Source organism: Hippopotamus amphibius, chromosome 15, assembly GCF_030028045.1.
Source record: "Hippopotamus amphibius kiboko isolate mHipAmp2 chromosome 15, mHipAmp2.hap2, whole genome shotgun sequence".
In the NCBI taxonomy this organism is placed as follows: Eukaryota; Metazoa; Chordata; class Mammalia; order Artiodactyla; family Hippopotamidae; genus Hippopotamus; species Hippopotamus amphibius.
The window spans coordinates 69,383,751-69,400,285 of NC_080200.1; the positions used below are offsets into that span (position 1 = coordinate 69,383,751).

The 16,535-nt window shown below is 70.4% G+C and overlaps 1 protein-coding gene across 1 annotated transcript in view; it reads left to right on the forward strand.

Annotated features, from left to right (window-relative positions):
- The window catches only part of SLC12A7 (solute carrier family 12 member 7), a 38,458-nt gene that overhangs the window by 14,167 nt on the left and 7,756 nt on the right, over window positions 1-16,535 (forward strand). The window contains exons 2-20 of the mRNA XM_057709957.1: window positions 349-443; window positions 769-891; window positions 2,424-2,570; window positions 3,759-3,813; window positions 4,683-4,813; window positions 5,023-5,264; window positions 5,881-6,089; window positions 6,556-6,723; window positions 8,199-8,297; window positions 8,853-8,910; window positions 9,162-9,336; window positions 9,868-9,986; window positions 10,245-10,343; window positions 10,647-10,766; window positions 11,543-11,647; window positions 12,093-12,261; window positions 15,158-15,353; window positions 15,565-15,734; window positions 16,141-16,272. Of these exons, the coding sequence (XP_057565940.1) occupies window positions 349-443; window positions 769-891; window positions 2,424-2,570; window positions 3,759-3,813; window positions 4,683-4,813; window positions 5,023-5,264; window positions 5,881-6,089; window positions 6,556-6,723; window positions 8,199-8,297; window positions 8,853-8,910; window positions 9,162-9,336; window positions 9,868-9,986; window positions 10,245-10,343; window positions 10,647-10,766; window positions 11,543-11,647; window positions 12,093-12,261; window positions 15,158-15,353; window positions 15,565-15,734; window positions 16,141-16,272 (2,612 nt within the window). The remainder of the gene's footprint in view (window positions 1-348; window positions 444-768; window positions 892-2,423; window positions 2,571-3,758; window positions 3,814-4,682; window positions 4,814-5,022; window positions 5,265-5,880; window positions 6,090-6,555; window positions 6,724-8,198; window positions 8,298-8,852; window positions 8,911-9,161; window positions 9,337-9,867; window positions 9,987-10,244; window positions 10,344-10,646; window positions 10,767-11,542; window positions 11,648-12,092; window positions 12,262-15,157; window positions 15,354-15,564; window positions 15,735-16,140; window positions 16,273-16,535) is intronic.

Consider the following 16,535-nt stretch of genomic DNA (forward strand, 5'->3'; position numbering starts at 1 on the left):
AGGCCGCCGAAAGCCCCCGGGGTTGGGGGCGTAGAGACCCGGGCCTGTCGGGACAGGGCGGCGCCGCTCTGTGCCGCGCCGTGCAGGCGCCCGCCTGGTCACGGGCCGGCCGTCGGGAGGTGCTGGTCTCCGGGTGTTTGGCCTGCGGGACCCGAGAGGCAGGGCCGGGGCTCGACGCTCCTGGACCCCTCGTTGCGCCCGGCCTCCTCTCTGCCTGGTCCCCTCGCCCCCCGACAGATGACGTAGGAACGTCGGACGCCCGTGGGGACGCGCCGGGCGGCGCCCCTCCCCCGGGGCCCTGGTTGCCCCGTGAACCCCTCCCACAGCTGACCGAGCCCCTTCCCGCAGGAGATGGACAGCCCAGGGAGAACAGCCCGTTCATCGGCAGCGTGGACGTGGACACCGAGAGCCTCTCGGAGAGGAAGAACATGGCGCTCTTCGAGGTATGCGCCATGCCCCTTCGGAGCAGGAGGCGGCGACCGCGGCCTGAGACCCCGGCCTCACCGAGGGTCTGGGCAGAGGCCGCCGGGAGCCCCTCGGAGGGGCTGGACCGGGCTGTGGGGAGCCCCGCCGCCCTCGTGGTGGCCCTGCGCCTCGTGGCCTGGAGCCCCTGCCCCTAGACCCACGGGGCACGTGTCCGGGGCCCCCCCTTCGGACCTGTCGGCCTCGGGGCAGGCGGGGCGGGGACCCCGCCGGGTGGCGGGCTTGGTCGGTCTGGGCGGCGCGGCGGGGGTGGGGTCACGGACGCCGCGTCTTGGCCCCGGACAGGAGGAGATGGACAGCAACCCCATGGTGTCCTCGCTGCTCAACAAGCTGGCCACCTACACCAACCTGAGCCAGGGCGTGGTGGAGCACGAGGAGGCCGAGGACAGCCGGCGGCGCCAGGCCAAGGTGCGCCCCCCCGCCCCGCGTCCTGTCTGCTGCCGTCGAGGCGGTTTCACGCGTTAAGCGTCCTCTGGTCTCTCGAGCCGGGGTCCCCACGTCCCGCCCGGCGCGGGTGTCACGCTGGCCGGCCCCGCCCCGCGCCCGAGCCGTCCCCCGGGCTGCTCTGCCCGGCCGGCCGTCCCGGGTTCCGGGAGGTGATCCGTCAGGTCCCCCCGGCGGGCGGCCCCTCCGCCAGCCGCGTCTGGTCCCCCGTGTGGTGGCGGGGCCTGAGGACGGGGAGACTCACAGGCCGCGCGTCCTCTGAACGCACTGGGTCCCGCCCAGCCCCCGCGCTGGTCACCTCCTGCACGTGGCTCAGGGCCCTGCCGACGTCCGTCTGAGCCTGGTGCTGCTGTGCCCTTTGTCGTGCAGGGAGTGGGGCCGGTCCCCGGTCGTCCTCCGGCCTCGTGCCCCTCGCGTCGTGGGCTCCTGTCGCGCGGGACGGGGCCTGGGGCGGCTCGCTCCCCGTCGCTCCTCCGACGGCCCCGCCGTCCCGCCGCGCCCCGGGTGGGGGAGGGGCCGGGCCCGTGCCTCCCCTCTCTGCTCCCGGGCGTGTGACCTGGTTTTGCCCCAGCCCCCCCACCCTGGGCGGCGACGGGGTCGCCGACATCTTGGCCTCTGTACGCAGGTGCCGGATGGAAATGTGAGACCGTTTTGGGTGACGCAGAAGAGAGTGGCTGTTGTCGCTTTGCCAGGCAGAGGGGGCCGCGGTGGGCTGACGCCCTCCAGGCTGTGTGACACCCCCCCACCGAGGGGGTGGAGAGGAGGCCGTCGTGTTCAGGGAGCTGGGCGTGGTCAGCTCACGGGCGAGTCTGGGCTTGGCTGGCACCGGGGTGACGTGTCAAGCCATCATGTGCTTCCCAGTTCCCACCCGTCTGGGCTCCGTGTGCTCGTGGGCAGCCGTTTCCGTCTGGAGGGGGTCTGCTTGCTGCGGAAACTACTTAGGGACGTGTGTCAGGCCTCACCTGTACCTTTCAGGGAACCGGGGGTTTGGTGATTCTGGGATGTGGCAGAATCATAGCCTAAGCTGTTTCCAGGTACCCAGTACAACGGCTGTTTTTTTTTGAACGTTCTATTTTATTTATTCTGTGGCCGCCCTGCGAGGCGTCTGTGTTTTGGGATCTTAGTTCCCCGACCAGGGAGCGAGCCTGTGCCCCTGCAGTGGAAGCCCAGAGTCCTAACCGCGGGCCCTCCAGGGAAGCCCCCGACAGCTACTCTTTGTTTCCGCATCTTCACGTTTCCCGGTCACGAACCCTCGAGTCAGCATTTTATCTCAAAAGATAAGGACGCAGGGGCGGGAGCACGCTCTCAGGGGGTCCTGCTCCAGGTTCTCTCCGAGCCCGGCCTGGCTGCAGCCGTTTTCCACGTGACGGAAGCGGGTGGCCCGTCTTCCCGTCCCCCGACCTCTTGGGTCTCCGGGGCGCGCGGCGTGGGCTCGGCTCGGGGTGGGGCGGGGCTGGGGGGCCGCTGCCGGCCCTGGAACCGCCGCTCTCTTCCAGAGCCCCCGCATGGGCACCTTCATCGGCGTCTACCTGCCCTGCCTGCAGAACATCCTGGGCGTCATCCTCTTCCTGCGGCTCACCTGGATGGTGGGCGTGGCCGGCGTGCTGCAGTCCTTCCTCATCGTGTCCGTGTGCTGCACCTGCGTGAGTCCCGGCCCCCCGGCCCCAAGGGCACCCTCCCCCGCGCGGCGTGAGCCCCGTCAGCGCTGGCTGCTGCCGGGCCCGAGGGAGGCGCGCGGGGCTGTCTCCGCAGCAGCCAGGGCGCGCGTCCCCCGGCGGCCACCCCTCCCGGCCGTCCCGTCCTGCACGTCCGACCGGGTCCCCCGCCCGCCGGTGACGCGGTCGGGCCCGGACCCCGGCTCACCGGGCCCTGCCCGTGGGCTCTGCGTCCGCGTCCCTGTCTGCCTCCACGGCACAGAAGCCTCTGGACAGCGTCTCGAGGCTGGCTCAGCCCCTACGTGGCCCTCAGCATCTGTCCCCCGCCTCCTTCCTCCCCATTCTGTGACGAGGGCGGTGATCTAGCCGCTCTGACCCCAGATGCCAGCGGCCTGAAAGAAGCAAACAGCGCAGGCGACCCAGCGTCCTCGGCCCCCCTCGGCTGCCCCGCCGGCGCCCTGGGCCTCCCCGGGGTCTGCGGCCTTCCCGGGGCTGTGGCGTCAGGGCCTCAGGGGTCTTGCCGTTGTGCGTGTGCTGCTTGCACTTAGTGAGCCTGGAAGCATCTTTGCAGTAGTCCACACCCTCCCCCACCCAAAAAAAAACCCACGAAGAGCAGGACACAGAGCAGGGCCTCGTTGAGCTGGACGCGTGCCTGGCAGGGGCCGGTCAGGGGGTCACCGGGGCTGCACGTTCCTCCAGGGCTGTTTCTTCCGGTCCTGGGTTGTAAAGCCATTGCTCCCGACCTACAGGTGTGGCCGCTTTCCCGAGCAGGTGGTGAGAGCTGGAGGCGGCCTGCCCTGGATGGGCTCTGGCGGTCCCCTGGCTCCACGGGGCGGGGGTCCCGTGCGTGTCGCGGGAGGCGGGGGGCCTACGTGGGGATCCCCCACGTCCCACAGGGACCTGGGCACCCGGCGGAAGCCAGCCCTTCAGCGCAGGAGGGGGTCCCGGGTCGGCTGTTTCCCGGGGGGCCCGCGGGAGCGCGGCCTGGGGGTCGAGCGGGGCGGGGCGGGGCAGGGCTGCGGGCCGCGTCCTGCGCCCGGGGACGCGGCAGCCCCCCGAGGCGCGGAGCCGGGGGGGGGGCAGCAGGGGGGGCGCTGCCGCAGGCCTGGTGCCGTCTGCGTTGCGCAGCGGCTCTCGGAAGCGTTCTCTCTCCCCAGCGGCCCCGTCTTTCCGCAGACGATGCTCACTGCCATCTCCATGAGTGCGATCGCCACCAACGGCGTGGTCCCGGGTAAGGGCGCCGCGGGGAGTGGCCGGGCGGGCGCTGCGGCGGACGGGGCGCGCGTGCCACTTGGTGTGAGGCCAGCCCTTCAGCCCGGGCGGCCTCGGGCGGCAGAGGGCGTGTCCCCCGCGGCGTGGACGGGCCTCTCCGCGCTGGAGGCCCCGTCAGCGGTGACCCTGCCCTTGGGCAGCGAAGCTCACGTGACTCCCGGCCCCGCCCCCGCACACGGTGCGCCCCCCGCGTCCCCCCCGCCGAGCGCACGGCGGGGCTTCTCTGAGGCCGGGGTGGGGTCTGCGGCTTGTCCCCCAGGGCCTGCCCGGCACGCGAAGCGGGGCTTCTGCTCAGAGGGAACCTACGGAAACGCCCCCGAGGGTTTTCTCGTCCCAGTCACGCTGCCCGCTGCTTGCTCTTCAGGAGGGGGTGTGCCCTGAGACGTCCTCCGGGTGTCCCGTGTCCCGTGTGGTCCCTGTTCGGTATCTGAGCGGGGTCTCCGCCGAGCGACAGGATGACCAGGGACGGGTCGGCAAAGCCGTGGGTGTCACCGTGCCTGCGGGTGTGACACAGAGAGGATGACTGAGCAGCCCTCGGTTTCGTAAACCTTCTTGGGCGGAAGTGAACAGAATCAAGACGCTGGGTGTGACCTCAGCTGCAGACTTTCTGCAGGCGCGGCCCTCAGGGTTCATGCTCCTGCTTGTGGCTCGATCTCGTTTGGTCGCAGCTCCTCAAGACGGCCGCGAGCAGGGGGAGGGTGCCTGTGGACGCCACGCGTGCCCCCTGCCTGCCACCCTCGTGGCCGTGGCCGAGCCCGTCTGCCCCGGGAGGTCTGTGTCCTCGCGGAGGAGCCCGTAACCAGTGTTTCTGTGCGGCGTGTTTTGCAGCGGGCGGCTCTTACTACATGATATCACGGTCTCTGGGGCCGGAGTTCGGGGGCGCCGTGGGCCTCTGCTTCTACCTGGGCACCACGTTCGCGGGGGCCATGTACATTTTGGGCACCATTGAGATTTTTCTGGTAAGTGCTGTGTGCCAGGCGGGTTCCCTGGTCCCCGCGCGGGGGCGCGCCCCGCCCCGTCCTGGGACCCGCGCGTCTGCTGACGTGGGGGCTGCGGGGCAGGGGGCGCCCGGTGCCGAGCCCCCCCGGGGAGGGGAGCGCCCGGTCCCTCCCCCCGTGGTCCTCTCGGGAGGGGCAGTGGCCCTTCTTGACCTCGCTCCGCCCCACAGACCTACATCTCGCCCGGCGCGGCCATCGTGCACGCCGAGGGGGCGGGTGGCGAGGCCACAGCCATGCTGCACAACATGCGCGTGTACGGGACCTGCACGCTGGTCCTCATGGCCACGGTGGTCTTCGTGGGCGTCAAGTACGTGAACAAGCTGGCGCTGGTGTTCCTGGCCTGCGTCGTGCTGTCCATCCTCGCCATCTACGCCGGCGTCATCAAGACCGCCTTTGACCCGCCCGACATCCCGTGAGCCCCCCGTCCGGTCCCGCTTCCTCGCCTCGTCTGTGGCTCGGGCCTCGACCGCGGGCCACACTGGCTGGGCTGGGGGGGGGGCCGCGTGTCCGCCACCATCCCCACTCTGGCCAGGTCAAGGGTGAGCAGGTCACGGGGCTCCCGTAGCCGTGCCGTCTGCAGGGATGGGACAGGCTGGTCCGGCAGCACCGAGCTCCTCCGGCTGTGGCCCTGTCCCCGCGGAAGCCCCTGAGCGGGGTCTTTTCTGGTCCCCTTTCGGGTGAGGACCCCGCGTCAAAGGAGGCGGCGCTGGGTCAGAGAGCAGGCGGGCGAGCCCCCGTGTATCCCTCACAGGGCCGGTCCAGGAGGAGCCTGTGGGGGCAGCTGCTGGTCCCAGGCACCCCAGCCCCACCCCCCGGCTTCACTGCGTCCGTGTGGACGCGCCACGGACCGTTCACGTCAGACGCCCCAGAACAGAGGGTGGCGGGACAGACCAGGGCCCGGTCCCCCACACAAGTGCTTCTGTCATCCTAAGCGGAGGCTGTCGGAGCCCCTCACGAGGGACCCGCGATCTTCCCTGGGTTACGGGGAAGAGCGGTGGGTGAGGCACGTCTCCACCCGCTCCCGCCAGGGTCTGTCTGCTGGGGAACCGCACGCTGTCCCGACGCAGCTTCGACGTCTGTGCCAAAGCCCACACCGCCAACAACGTGACGGCCAGCGCGCTCTGGGGCCTCTTTTGCAACGGATCCGCAGCCAGCACTTCCTGCGACCCGTACTTCGTCCAGAATAACGTCACCGAGATCCAGGGCATCCCTGGCGTGGCCAGCGGCGTCCTGCTGGGTGAGTGTCCGGCAGTCCCTGCTGGGGCCGGGCCGTCCCAGCTCCGTCCCTTGGGTCCCGTCCCGCCCAGCCTGTGGCCGCGTCACCCTATCCCCGGCTACTGGCCCAGGGGGGCCCCGGGCCGATTCTCCCCCGGGTCGTAGACACCAGGCGAGCCGTGGAGACCGCAGGTCGGGCTGCAGAGTTGATCCTGTAGGGGTTTACGGTGTTAATACGGGAAACAGCGGGTGGAGTCCCTCAGGCAGCTGGTCGGGGCACGACCGTCGCACAGGGTACGTGTTTCCGTCATCAGACTTGACCTGAGGATCGAAATATTTCGTCCGGAGGTGAGGAGAGAACGGTGTTCTCGGAGGTCAGTTTCTCCGGGTCACTGTCCTCGTCCTGGTGTAAGGTTGGAGTCCGGGGCGGGGACAGGTCACCCGACAGCGGAGCCCTGGATCCCCGTGACCCGGCCGTCCCCCCGCAGATAACCTGTGGAGCGCGTACGCGGACAGGGGGGCGTTTGTGGAGAAGAGGGGCGTGCCCTCGGTGGCGGTACCCGAGGAGAGCAGAGCCGGCGGGCTGCCCTACGTGCTTGCCGACGTCATGACCTCCTTCACCGTGCTGGTCGGCATCTACTTCCCGTCCGTAACCGGTGAGGCCTCTGTTCCTGGCGGGTCAGGCCCCCTCGGCTCTGACGCACACCCCGTGCGTCCCCTGCCCCATCTTGCGTTCCCTTTCGGCTCAGAGACGAGCCTAACAGTCTCTGTTCCCCATCGGTCCTGAGGGGACGGCTCGGGAAGGCGTGTGGCATCGAGGCGCCTTGGCCATGTTCTCGTGCGGGGCCCAGACCGTTGGGAGTGGCTCTGCGACCTTGGCGGTTAGCAGTGGACGTGAGGGTCGTCCGAGGTCAGGGGCTGCAGCGTCCTTGTGTTTACGAGAGAGGCTGCTGACCTTCCCGGAGGGCCCCGGTGCACACCAGTGACCCCCGGCACGCGTGCACACGCACACACGGGTCCACCCGTGCACCCGTACCTGCTCCCGGACACCCCTCTGCCCGGCCCGGCACAGCCCGGCCCCCCGCCCCCGCCGGCCGCCGCTGGCCCACCAGGAGGCCCGGAGCCTTCCACGCGTCCGTCCGTTCTGCCCCCGTCCCTGCTCGCGCCTGCCCCCGTCCCCGGGAGGCTGGCCTGCCAGGGGCTACTCTGAACGTGACCTCCGCCCTCCCCGAGGCCCGGAGCTGGGGCAGGTGGAGAGGCCTGAGCGCGCGCGTCTCCTCGGCCTCCCCGCGGAGGTGGGGTCACGGTGTCACGCGGACGGGCTTCAGGGGTCTTTCTCCTGTGCTCCTGTCCTTCACCGTCTGTCCGTGATGAGGGCGGGGAAGCCTCTGTGGACGGCCGTCCTTCCGTGCCCGTGGCGTCGTGTCCACGAGCTCTGTGCTGGCGCGTGAGGCCACGCCTGGGGTAGCATCACAGGTGCCGAACAAACCCGCCGCCGCCTGCATTCTCTTTGATCCCAGTTGGAATCACTTACGCTTTATGAGCCGAACAGAGTGATGGGGTTGGGGGGAGGGGGCGGCGGAGGCGGAGGCCGGTCACCACGTGGGGAGGAGGAGGGTTGAGGCCACCGTGGAGTCCGTGCGGAGGCTGAGCTCCGCTCTGACCCAGACCTGGCCCCGGCGTGAGTCAGCATTTGGCCTCACCCTCCGGGGAGTTTCTAACTCGGCCACAGGGATTAACCAAGGTCACGGGGGATGAGGTGGCAGCCGGATGCGCACGGAGGCTGCGTCTGGTTTGGGCGTCCGCGGTGCGTGTCTGGGCGGAGCCGTGCTCTGGTCTCCACCGTGACTTAGTTCACGGTGGGGGCAGCTGTTCCCCTGGAGGGCGTGGGGGACGTTTGGGCGCCTGCCCACGTGCCCCGCGGCAGCCGACGGGCAGCCGACGCGAGGTCTGCGGGGAGGTCTGGTCCTGCTCTCCGAGGCCCGACGGGAAGGCCGGGGTCTCCCCTGTGTGTGGTGGGGAAGTCCTGGCCCCGTTCTCTGGACGCCGCCCCAGACGGCCTGGGCAGGGGCACGGCAGGCGGCGTCTCTCGGGGGCGCCGTGACGCCCCGCTCCTCCTGCGCCTCCGCAGGCATCATGGCAGGCTCCAACCGGTCCGGGGACCTCAGGGACGCCCAGAAGTCCATCCCCACCGGGACCATCCTGGCCATCGTGACCACGTCTTTCATTTGTATCCTTCGGGGCTCGAGGGAGGGGCGCAGGTGCTGGGGGCGGGACGGCTCTGCGCCCTCCCCGCGGCTGCTGGGCCTTCCAGGCCGGCCTCCCTGCCTCGGGCAGTCCTGGCCACACACCCGACCGACCGCAGAGGGGGCCGGGCTGGCGGCGGCCAGACTCGGGAGAGTGAACACAGACTCCCGGACGCCAGCCGGGGGTGAAGAACGTGGTTTTGTCTGAGAGCCGCATGTCGTGACCACGCTGTCACGTGTGGCTGTCGCTGCCGTGTAGCCCCTGTGCGCCCGCGTCCCGGTTCTGTCAGGTGGGCTCCCTGGCGTTGAGGTGCCAGGGAGGCCTTTCTCCCCGAGCTCATCCCCTCCCAGCTGGCGAGGGCTCCTGCCCGGTCCCCATGGCGGTCACCCCGTGGGCCAGGCCCCTCCTGACGGACCTGAGGTCCCGGCAGAGCGAGGGCGCGGCCTGGGGCCCAGGGCGGGGTGCACGGGGTGTGGGCTCGGTCCAGCCCGCCCATGGCCGCTGCATCGCGCCCACCGCGTCCTTGACCCAAGCCCAGACCTCTCGTGCATCGTGCTTTTTGGGGCCTGCATCGAAGGCGTGATCTTGCGAGATAAGTAAGTTTCGTTTACGCCTTTGGGGACTCCTGGGGCCAGGGCTGGTGTTCGCGGTGACGGCTGTGGCTTTGGGTCGAGAACCCCAGCATCTCCGGCGACGCGTGTAGCGGGTGGCCCCGCGGCCTGGCTGCTGGGGTCTGACCTGCCTCCCCCCTCACGCCTGGAACTGGGGGCCACACGGTGACCTCGGAGCCCGGCGCGCTGGGGCGGAGGGCTGCCTCAGCTGGCGTCTGAGAGCTCACCGCCCCCAGGTTCGGGGAGGCCCTGCGGGGAAACCTCGTCATCGGCGTGCTGGCCTGGCCGTCCCCCTGGGTCATCGTCATCGGCTCCTTCTTCTCCACCTGCGGGGCCGGCCTGCAGAGCCTCACGGGAGCCCCGCGCCTGCTGCAGGCCATCGCCCGGGATGCAATCATCCCTTTCCTCCAGGTGAGCCCCTCCCGAGAGCGGGGACCCCGGGACGGTGCCCATCCAGGAGGGCCCGAGGGTCTGCCCCAGGGCGTGAGCCACGGCCCACCTGCGCCGGCAGCGCCCACCCCAGGTCTGCATGTCTCTGCTACGTGCCCTGAGTCTCCCTTCCTAGGACCACCGTGCTGGGGGAGAAGCCTCCTCCCGGGAGTATGTGGTGGCGGGCGAGGCCCAGGGCCTCAGCAGGGTCCTCACGGCGGGCCTGCCGCAGGGAGAGCCCCGTGCGGCGCGCGCCCCTGGCTGGCACGCGACGAGGGTCCTGGGGTCTCGTGGTACCTGGGCCGCCATTGGCCTTCTGGGCGTCAGGTGTTCTTCCCGGACACGGCTGGGCGAGGTCTGGGTCGTGTTGTGAGCCGTATTTCTGCTTCTGGTGCAACCCTGAGGCCTCTCGTGGGTTGGACGCGACCAGTTCGGCTTCTTGCCTGAAGACGTGCGTTTTCCCTGTGGCCCCCCCACCCCTCAACCCCAGCCCACCTGCGCTTCTCCTGGCAGGTGTTTGGCCACGGGAAGGCCAACGGGGAGCCCACGTGGGCCCTGCTGCTCACGGCCCTCATCTGCGAGACGGGCATCCTCATTGCCTCCCTGGACAGCGTGGCCCCCATCCTCTCCATGTGAGTGGCCGCCGGCCGCCAGCCTGGGGGGCGTGAGGCCCCCTGCTCGGGGGACGGCAGGCGGGTGGGCGTGGGGCGGAGCCGGGTCCAGGCCGTGGGGGACCGGCCGGGGGCGGGCAGGCCCCGCGCGAGGGGATGGTGCCGTGGGCGGGGGGGCTCCGGGGGCGGGGAGGGGGATGAGGGGCTCCGGGGGGGGGGGGCGGCGGCTGGGGCGCGTGGCGGCCCCCCCGGACGTGGTCCCGCCCCGTGGCCCCGCAGGTGCTTCCTCATGTGCTACATGTTCGTGAACTTGGCCTGCGCTCTGCAGACCCTGCTGCACGCCCCCAGCTGGCGCCCACGCTTCCGGTACTACCACTGGTGAGTGGCCGCGGGCGGCCGGCCCTCCCGTTCTCTGGGGCGCGCGTGCGTCTCGGGGCCAGCTGCCACCGGGGTCCCTGGCTGTCCTTCATGGAAGCAGCCGGGTCTCCTGCAGGCGCCTCGGGGCCGCTTCAGCCACGGGGCTGGTCCCGGCGGAGGAGCCGGCCTCCAGCACCCTTGCCATTCCCTGGATGAGACTGAAACAAGGGTTTCCACTGGGGGTCGAGGGGCGCTCCCAAGGCAGCTGCTCCGGGGCCGGTCCGGGGGTGAGGGGCGGGCCCCCTGAGCCGCCTGCCCCCCCAGGACCCTCTCCTTCCTGGGCATGAGCCTCTGCTTCGCCCTGATGTTCGTCTGCTCCTGGTACTACGCCCTGTGCGCCATGCTCATCGCCGGCTGCATCTACAAGTACATCGAGTACCGCGGGTGAGCTGTGCCGGCGTGCGCCTGAGCCGCGGGGCCCTCCCTGGGCGGGCGCGCGGGGACCTCCGGCCGACGCGGTCACAGGCCACGCGTCCGGGTGGAGAGCCACGCTTGCTGTGTTTAATTGACTCCACGTTTGTCACAGCGTGTCAGTAGGTTTATCTGCGTCCCAGTGTAGAAAGGGTAGTGTTTTAGCCGTGCCGTTTGTGAACTGAGATCCGCTGAACCGCCACAGCGGTGTGCGGTGGGTCCAGCACGTGTGAACGGTGCCCTGCAGGAAACCGAAGCTGTGGGCAGATCACGTGCAGCTCAGAGCTCCTGGTCCCTGCCTGGGGCAGTTCCCCTGGACGCCCCGGCCCCCTCCAGAGGGCGCGGCCCTGGGAAGGTGGCACCTGGGGGGAGCGTCTCAGGGTACGGGGGGGGGGTGGGCACGAGGGGTGGCGGGAGGGCCACGGGGGACGCTGCCTCAAGTCGCCTCCCAGCGCTCCGGGGTGGCTTGGAAGGAGGGTCAGGAGGTCACGACCCCGCCTGCTGGCTGCCCCCTCCCCGTGCCCTCTCCTTCGGGTGCCAGCGCTGCCTCCGCCCTCCCCGTGCCACCCAGGTGCCGCCTCTCTGTGTCCTGCGCCTTCCTGTTCCCCACTCGGTCTGGGAAGCCCCCTCCTCTGTCACAGAAGCGCTGAGAGAGGCTGGGTGGCTTCCTGGGGAGGCCGCCCGCGGGTCCCGCCGGGGCGTGCCGGGGGTGGGGTCTCACCGCGACGCCCTGCTCCCCGCCCGCGCAGGGCCGAGAAGGAGTGGGGCGACGGCATCCGGGGGCTGTCGCTGAACGCCGCCCGCTACGCCCTGCTGCACGTGGAGCACGGCCCCCCCCACACCAAGAACTGGAGGTGAGCCCCTCCCGCCTCCGACCCGCGCGGCCCGGTCCCCGAAATCGGGCTTTGCGGAGAGAAGCTGGTACCCCGGCCCCTCCCCGCTGAGCAGACGGTTGTCTCGGGGAACACGGCGCGCCGTCGTCCCCGTGCGCCGGCCCGGGCTGGTCCGCTGGGGCCCGATCGCCCAGTGGCGAGGCGTGGGTGTGCTGGCCCAGCGGGGGGCCGGCTGTGGACGGAGGGCGTCTGCTGGTCTTCTCGCCTCGCGCGGGGACGCTGCCCCTGAGGAACCCAAGTTTTCTCTGCCCTGGAAGCCCCTCGGCCTCCGCCCCACGCGGACCTGGGGGTGCTTCCCGGCGAAGAGCTTGGGGCACGTGGCCTGTGGCTGGGGAGGGGTCCTGCCCGGCTCCCGTGGTGAGAGGGGTGGCGTGCTGCCACGGTGACGGCAGCCCCCACCCCGCAGGCCCCAGGTGCTGGTGATGCTCAACCTGGACGCGGAGCAGCGCGTGGAGCACCCCCGCCTGCTGTCCTTCACTGCGCAGCTCAAGGCCGGCAAGGGCCTGACCATCGTGGGCTCCGTGCTGGAGGGCACCTTCCTGGACAAGCACAGGGAGGCCCGGCGGGCTGAGGAGGTGGGCCGGGCGCCAGGGAGGGGGCGGAGGGGGCGGGGCCGCACCGGGGTCAAGCCGCCGCGTTTCCACGTGGTGCCGGCCGGGGCCCTGCGTGTCCTGTCGCGTCCTGTTTCCACGTGGATGGCAGCTCTTGAGTTTGAAACGCGCGGGATGGAAAGCCTGCTGAGGAGACACGGCGCAGCGTGGCTGGATTCACAGCCCCCCCTGCCAGACACGGGCATCCTCACCTGGCGTGTCTCCATCTGTACTTTCTCCTGTCGGTGTTTTTTAAACGAACGATCCTGCAGACCTACCGTTTGACACGCCTGTGTTGCATTGAGCTGTTGCCATTCCAGTTGGCTGGGTGCCTGTTTTGTTTACGATGGCTGCGCGGTGTTTGTTTCACCGACTCTGGGTTTTATTCTGGGAAATTGCTGTCCTTGGGGTGGGGGTGGTTCCCAGTGCTTTGGTGTCAGGAAGTGTGGTGTGAGCGCCCCTTAGATGTGTCTTATTCCACGGGGACGGCTCTTAGGATGGTTCCTGGAGTTAGAGCCTGCCTCCCTGGTGCCGTGCCCCTGAGGCTCTGGGCCGAGTTCCAGTTCTGGTCTACCTGGCCGTTTGTGTAAAGGCAGGTCCGTGTAGCTGGTGGGACACAGGGGGACCTCAGGCCCTGCCCTGCCATCCTGTCCCGTGTGCCGCTGGCTGTCCCGTCGCTGTGGGGTAAGGGAGGCACAGCCCAGACCTCGGGCAGGGGTGGAGCGCCGAGCCCAGTGCGCGCCCGCGGGGCGGGGCTGGCGTCTGAGCAGCTGGGTGGAGGTTCGCACGGGGGTCTGAGAGGTCGAGGACTCCAGGGATGCTGAGGTCCAGGTTTGCTGCGTGGGCCACAGCATCTCACCCGCTGCAGGGGCACCGGGCACCCACCCGGCTCTGCAGGTCGAAGCCTGGGCAGTGCACTTGGACCTGCCTCCGCGCGTTCAGCGCGTGTCCCGCCCTCAGAGGCCGAGGCCTCCTGGGGGGGCACTGAGGGGCTCCACCAGATGGTCCGACGCGGAGGCGTGCCTGCTGGGACGTGGGGAAGGCCGCGTTTCCCAGCCGGCAGCGGGAACGAGGCTGGTCTGGGGACGAAGGGCTCGCGCGGTGACTCAGGTCCCACGGGGCCTGGTCCTCAGAGCCCAGGAGCTGGGCGTGGGGCTCCTGAACCCTCATAGGGCAGCGGGCTGGGCTTATCCAGCAGGGGGACGGGGGACCCGAAACCCCAGTGTGGCTCCTTGAAGCTGCAGCATCATGTCAGCACTTCCACCAGGGACCTGAGAGGCCATCGGTCTCAAAGCTGGAACGTGTGGCCTTTAAGCCCCTCGAGCGACCGTGTCCTGGCTGAGCCACTGGGCTCTGGCGTCCGGGGAGCTCGGGGCTGCAGTGCGGCTGCACAGAGGCCCCGGGTTTCGTCCACGCGCCTGTCTGGACTCTTCCTTCTTAAGCCACGTGGTAGCTCAAGTCTGGTGCTCGAGGGCACACGTGGCTTCAGCCCTTCTCACGAGGTCCTGGGGCAGCGGTGACAAGTACCAGCAACAGGGGCTTAGGACCGCCGGGACTCGCTCTGTCTCAGCTCGGAGGCCAGAAGTCCAGCATCAAGGGGTCATGGGGCCGCGCTCCCTCCCGAGCTCCAGGGAGGGTCCTTCCTGCCTCGTCCCGCTTCCCGGGGCTCTGGGTGTCCCTGGGCTCGTGGCCACGTCCCTTTAGTCTCCCCTGCTGTCTTTACGTGGCTTCTTCTCTGTGCCTTCTCTCCTGTCCCTTGTAAGGACACCTGACAGTGGATTTGGGGCCACCTGGATGACCCAGGGTGGTTTCACGTCGAGACTTTAATTTCATCGCACCAGCAAAGACCCTTTTCTGCAGTCAGCCTTCCTCACAGGCTCTCGGGATGAGGATGTGGGCGTGTCTTTGGGGTCTGTCCTGTGGCCCCTGAGATGCCCGTCTGCCTGATGTGTAAACTACGTGTATCTCATCACTGCGTCCTCCCTAGTCTCAACCTTTACGGGGTCAGCGACGTCCAGGGTCTCACCTGAGTGCCGACAGCTCAGAGCTCCCAGATCTCGCCTTCGGGTTCCCCTGACCCAGGCGTTGGTGAGACTCTGAGTGGAGCCCATCCTGGGGCAGCATCCCTTCGCCCACAGCCTGTGCGACTCGGAGGCAAACAGTCCGAGCTCGCACGTGCGCTAGGGCACCTGCTCGGGCGGCACGTCCCAGCAGGGGAGGCACAGGTCGGAGGAGCCGACGGGACTGGACTCCAGCAGGGCAGTTCCGCTTGGTGTCGGGCCGGCACGGCTTCCCTGTGGCTCGAGGCTCGGCCCGGGGGCCCCAGGCCAGACCCCCGAGTTCCGGTCAGCATGGCCGGCAGAGGACCCAAGGGTACGGGTGGTGCCGCCTTGACCGGGGGCCTGCTGCCGTCACGGTGTGTCCAGCCTCGCTGTGACATCGAGCTGCCTGTCCGGGGCCTGGCGTGTGGCTTGGGGGGCACCCCTGCACCCACCGGGCACTCCTCCAGGGAGAGCGGCGTGGTGACGCGTCCTGGCCAAGGTCCCCGCGAACCAGGAGCGGGCGGCCGGGCTGTCTGTGCAGCGGCGGGGGGTGTGGGACCGTGCAGGTGGCAGCGCGCCCGCCGTGGTGGCCTTGGCCCTCCCTGCCGTGGGCACGTGCACACGGGTGTCCTCACGCCCGCACGCAGGCGGCCCCCCGAGAGCACTGGGCCCCGGCCTGGACGCCAGGGACCGCGGGGCACCCTGTGAGCGTTCGGCCTCCGTGCGTGAGGCTGTGAGTCTGCGCGGGGCCCGCCTGGCCCCCTCGTGGCGGGCGGGTGCCGGCGCCCGCCACCCCCGGCCCACCGCTGACCCCGGCCCCCACCCACCTGTGTCCGCAGAACATCCGGGCCCTGATGGGCGCCGAGAAGGCCAAGGGCTTCTGCCAGCTGGTGGTGTCGTCCAGCCTGCGGGACGGCACGTCGCACCTGATCCAGTCGGCCGGCCTGGGGGGCATGAAACACAACACGGTGCTCATGGCCTGGCCCGAGGCCTGGAAGCGGGAGGACAACCCCTTCGCCTGGAAGAACTTCGTCGGTGGGTGTGGCCGCGCGGGAGCCCCTGGCCCTCCCCCCCCCCCGGCCCTGTCCGGGGTTCCTGGGGGCGCCCCGGCCTGGCCGCGGGGTGACAGGGGGCCGCGGGCTGCGCCCGGCGGGGGGGGCTTCACGGGGACCCCGGGCTTCTCCGCCCCCGTCCCGGCTGGTGCGGCGGAGCCTGTGACCCCCGGGACCTGCCCGCCTCTCCGCAGACACCGTCCGGGACACCACGGCAGCGCAGCAGGCCCTGCTGGTGGCCAAGAACGTGGATCTGTTTCCGCAAAACCACGAGCGCTTCGGCGGCGGGCACATCGACGTGTGGTGGGTCGTGCACGACGGCGGTCTGCTCATGCTGCTGCCCTTCCTGCTGCGGCAGCACAAGGTGGGGCGGGGCCGTGGGAGGGGCGTCACGGGGGCGGGGCCACAGGGCGGGGTCGCGGCGAGGGCGGGGCCGCGGGAGGGGCGTCACGGGGCGGGGCCACAAAGGGGCGGGGTCGCGGGGAGGGCGGGGCCATGGGAGGGGCATCACAGGGGCGGGGTCGCGGGGAGGGAGGGGCGTCACGTGGGAGGCGGGAGGTGGGGCCATTGGAGGGCGGGGCCACGGGGAGGGCTGTCATGGGGGGCGGGCCACACAGGGGCGGGGCCATGGGAGGGGGCGTCACGTGGGAGGCGGGGTCACGTGGGGGCGGGGCCGTGGGAGGCGGGGCCACGGGAGGGCGGGGCCACGGGGAGGGGCGTCACGGGGAGGGGTGGACACCCGGCAGGAGTGACCGCGCCCCGCCCCCCAGGTGTGGAGGAGGTGCCAGATGCGCATCTTCACGGTGGCCCAGATGCACGACAACAGCATCCAGATGAAGAAGGACCTGCAGACATTCCTGTACCACCTGCGCATCAGCGCCGAGGTGGAGGTGGTGGAGATGGTGAGGGCGCGCAGGCACCGGCGCGGCTCTGCTCTCGGGCCGCGACCCTCACAGCCCGGGGCCTTGCGCTCACCCTGTCTGCAGCGTCCTCCTCTGTTCTCTGGCTGTGGTGGCGTCTCGGGCTGCTTCCTTCTTTTCTCGGTGACCTCGACGGCCTCGCGCAGGGTCGGGCGATGGGTAGCGAGTCCCTCCGTTTAGGTTTGCCTCACGCGTTCCTCGTGGCGGGACTGAGTCGCAGGGCCACGGGAGGAGGACCCGGCTGG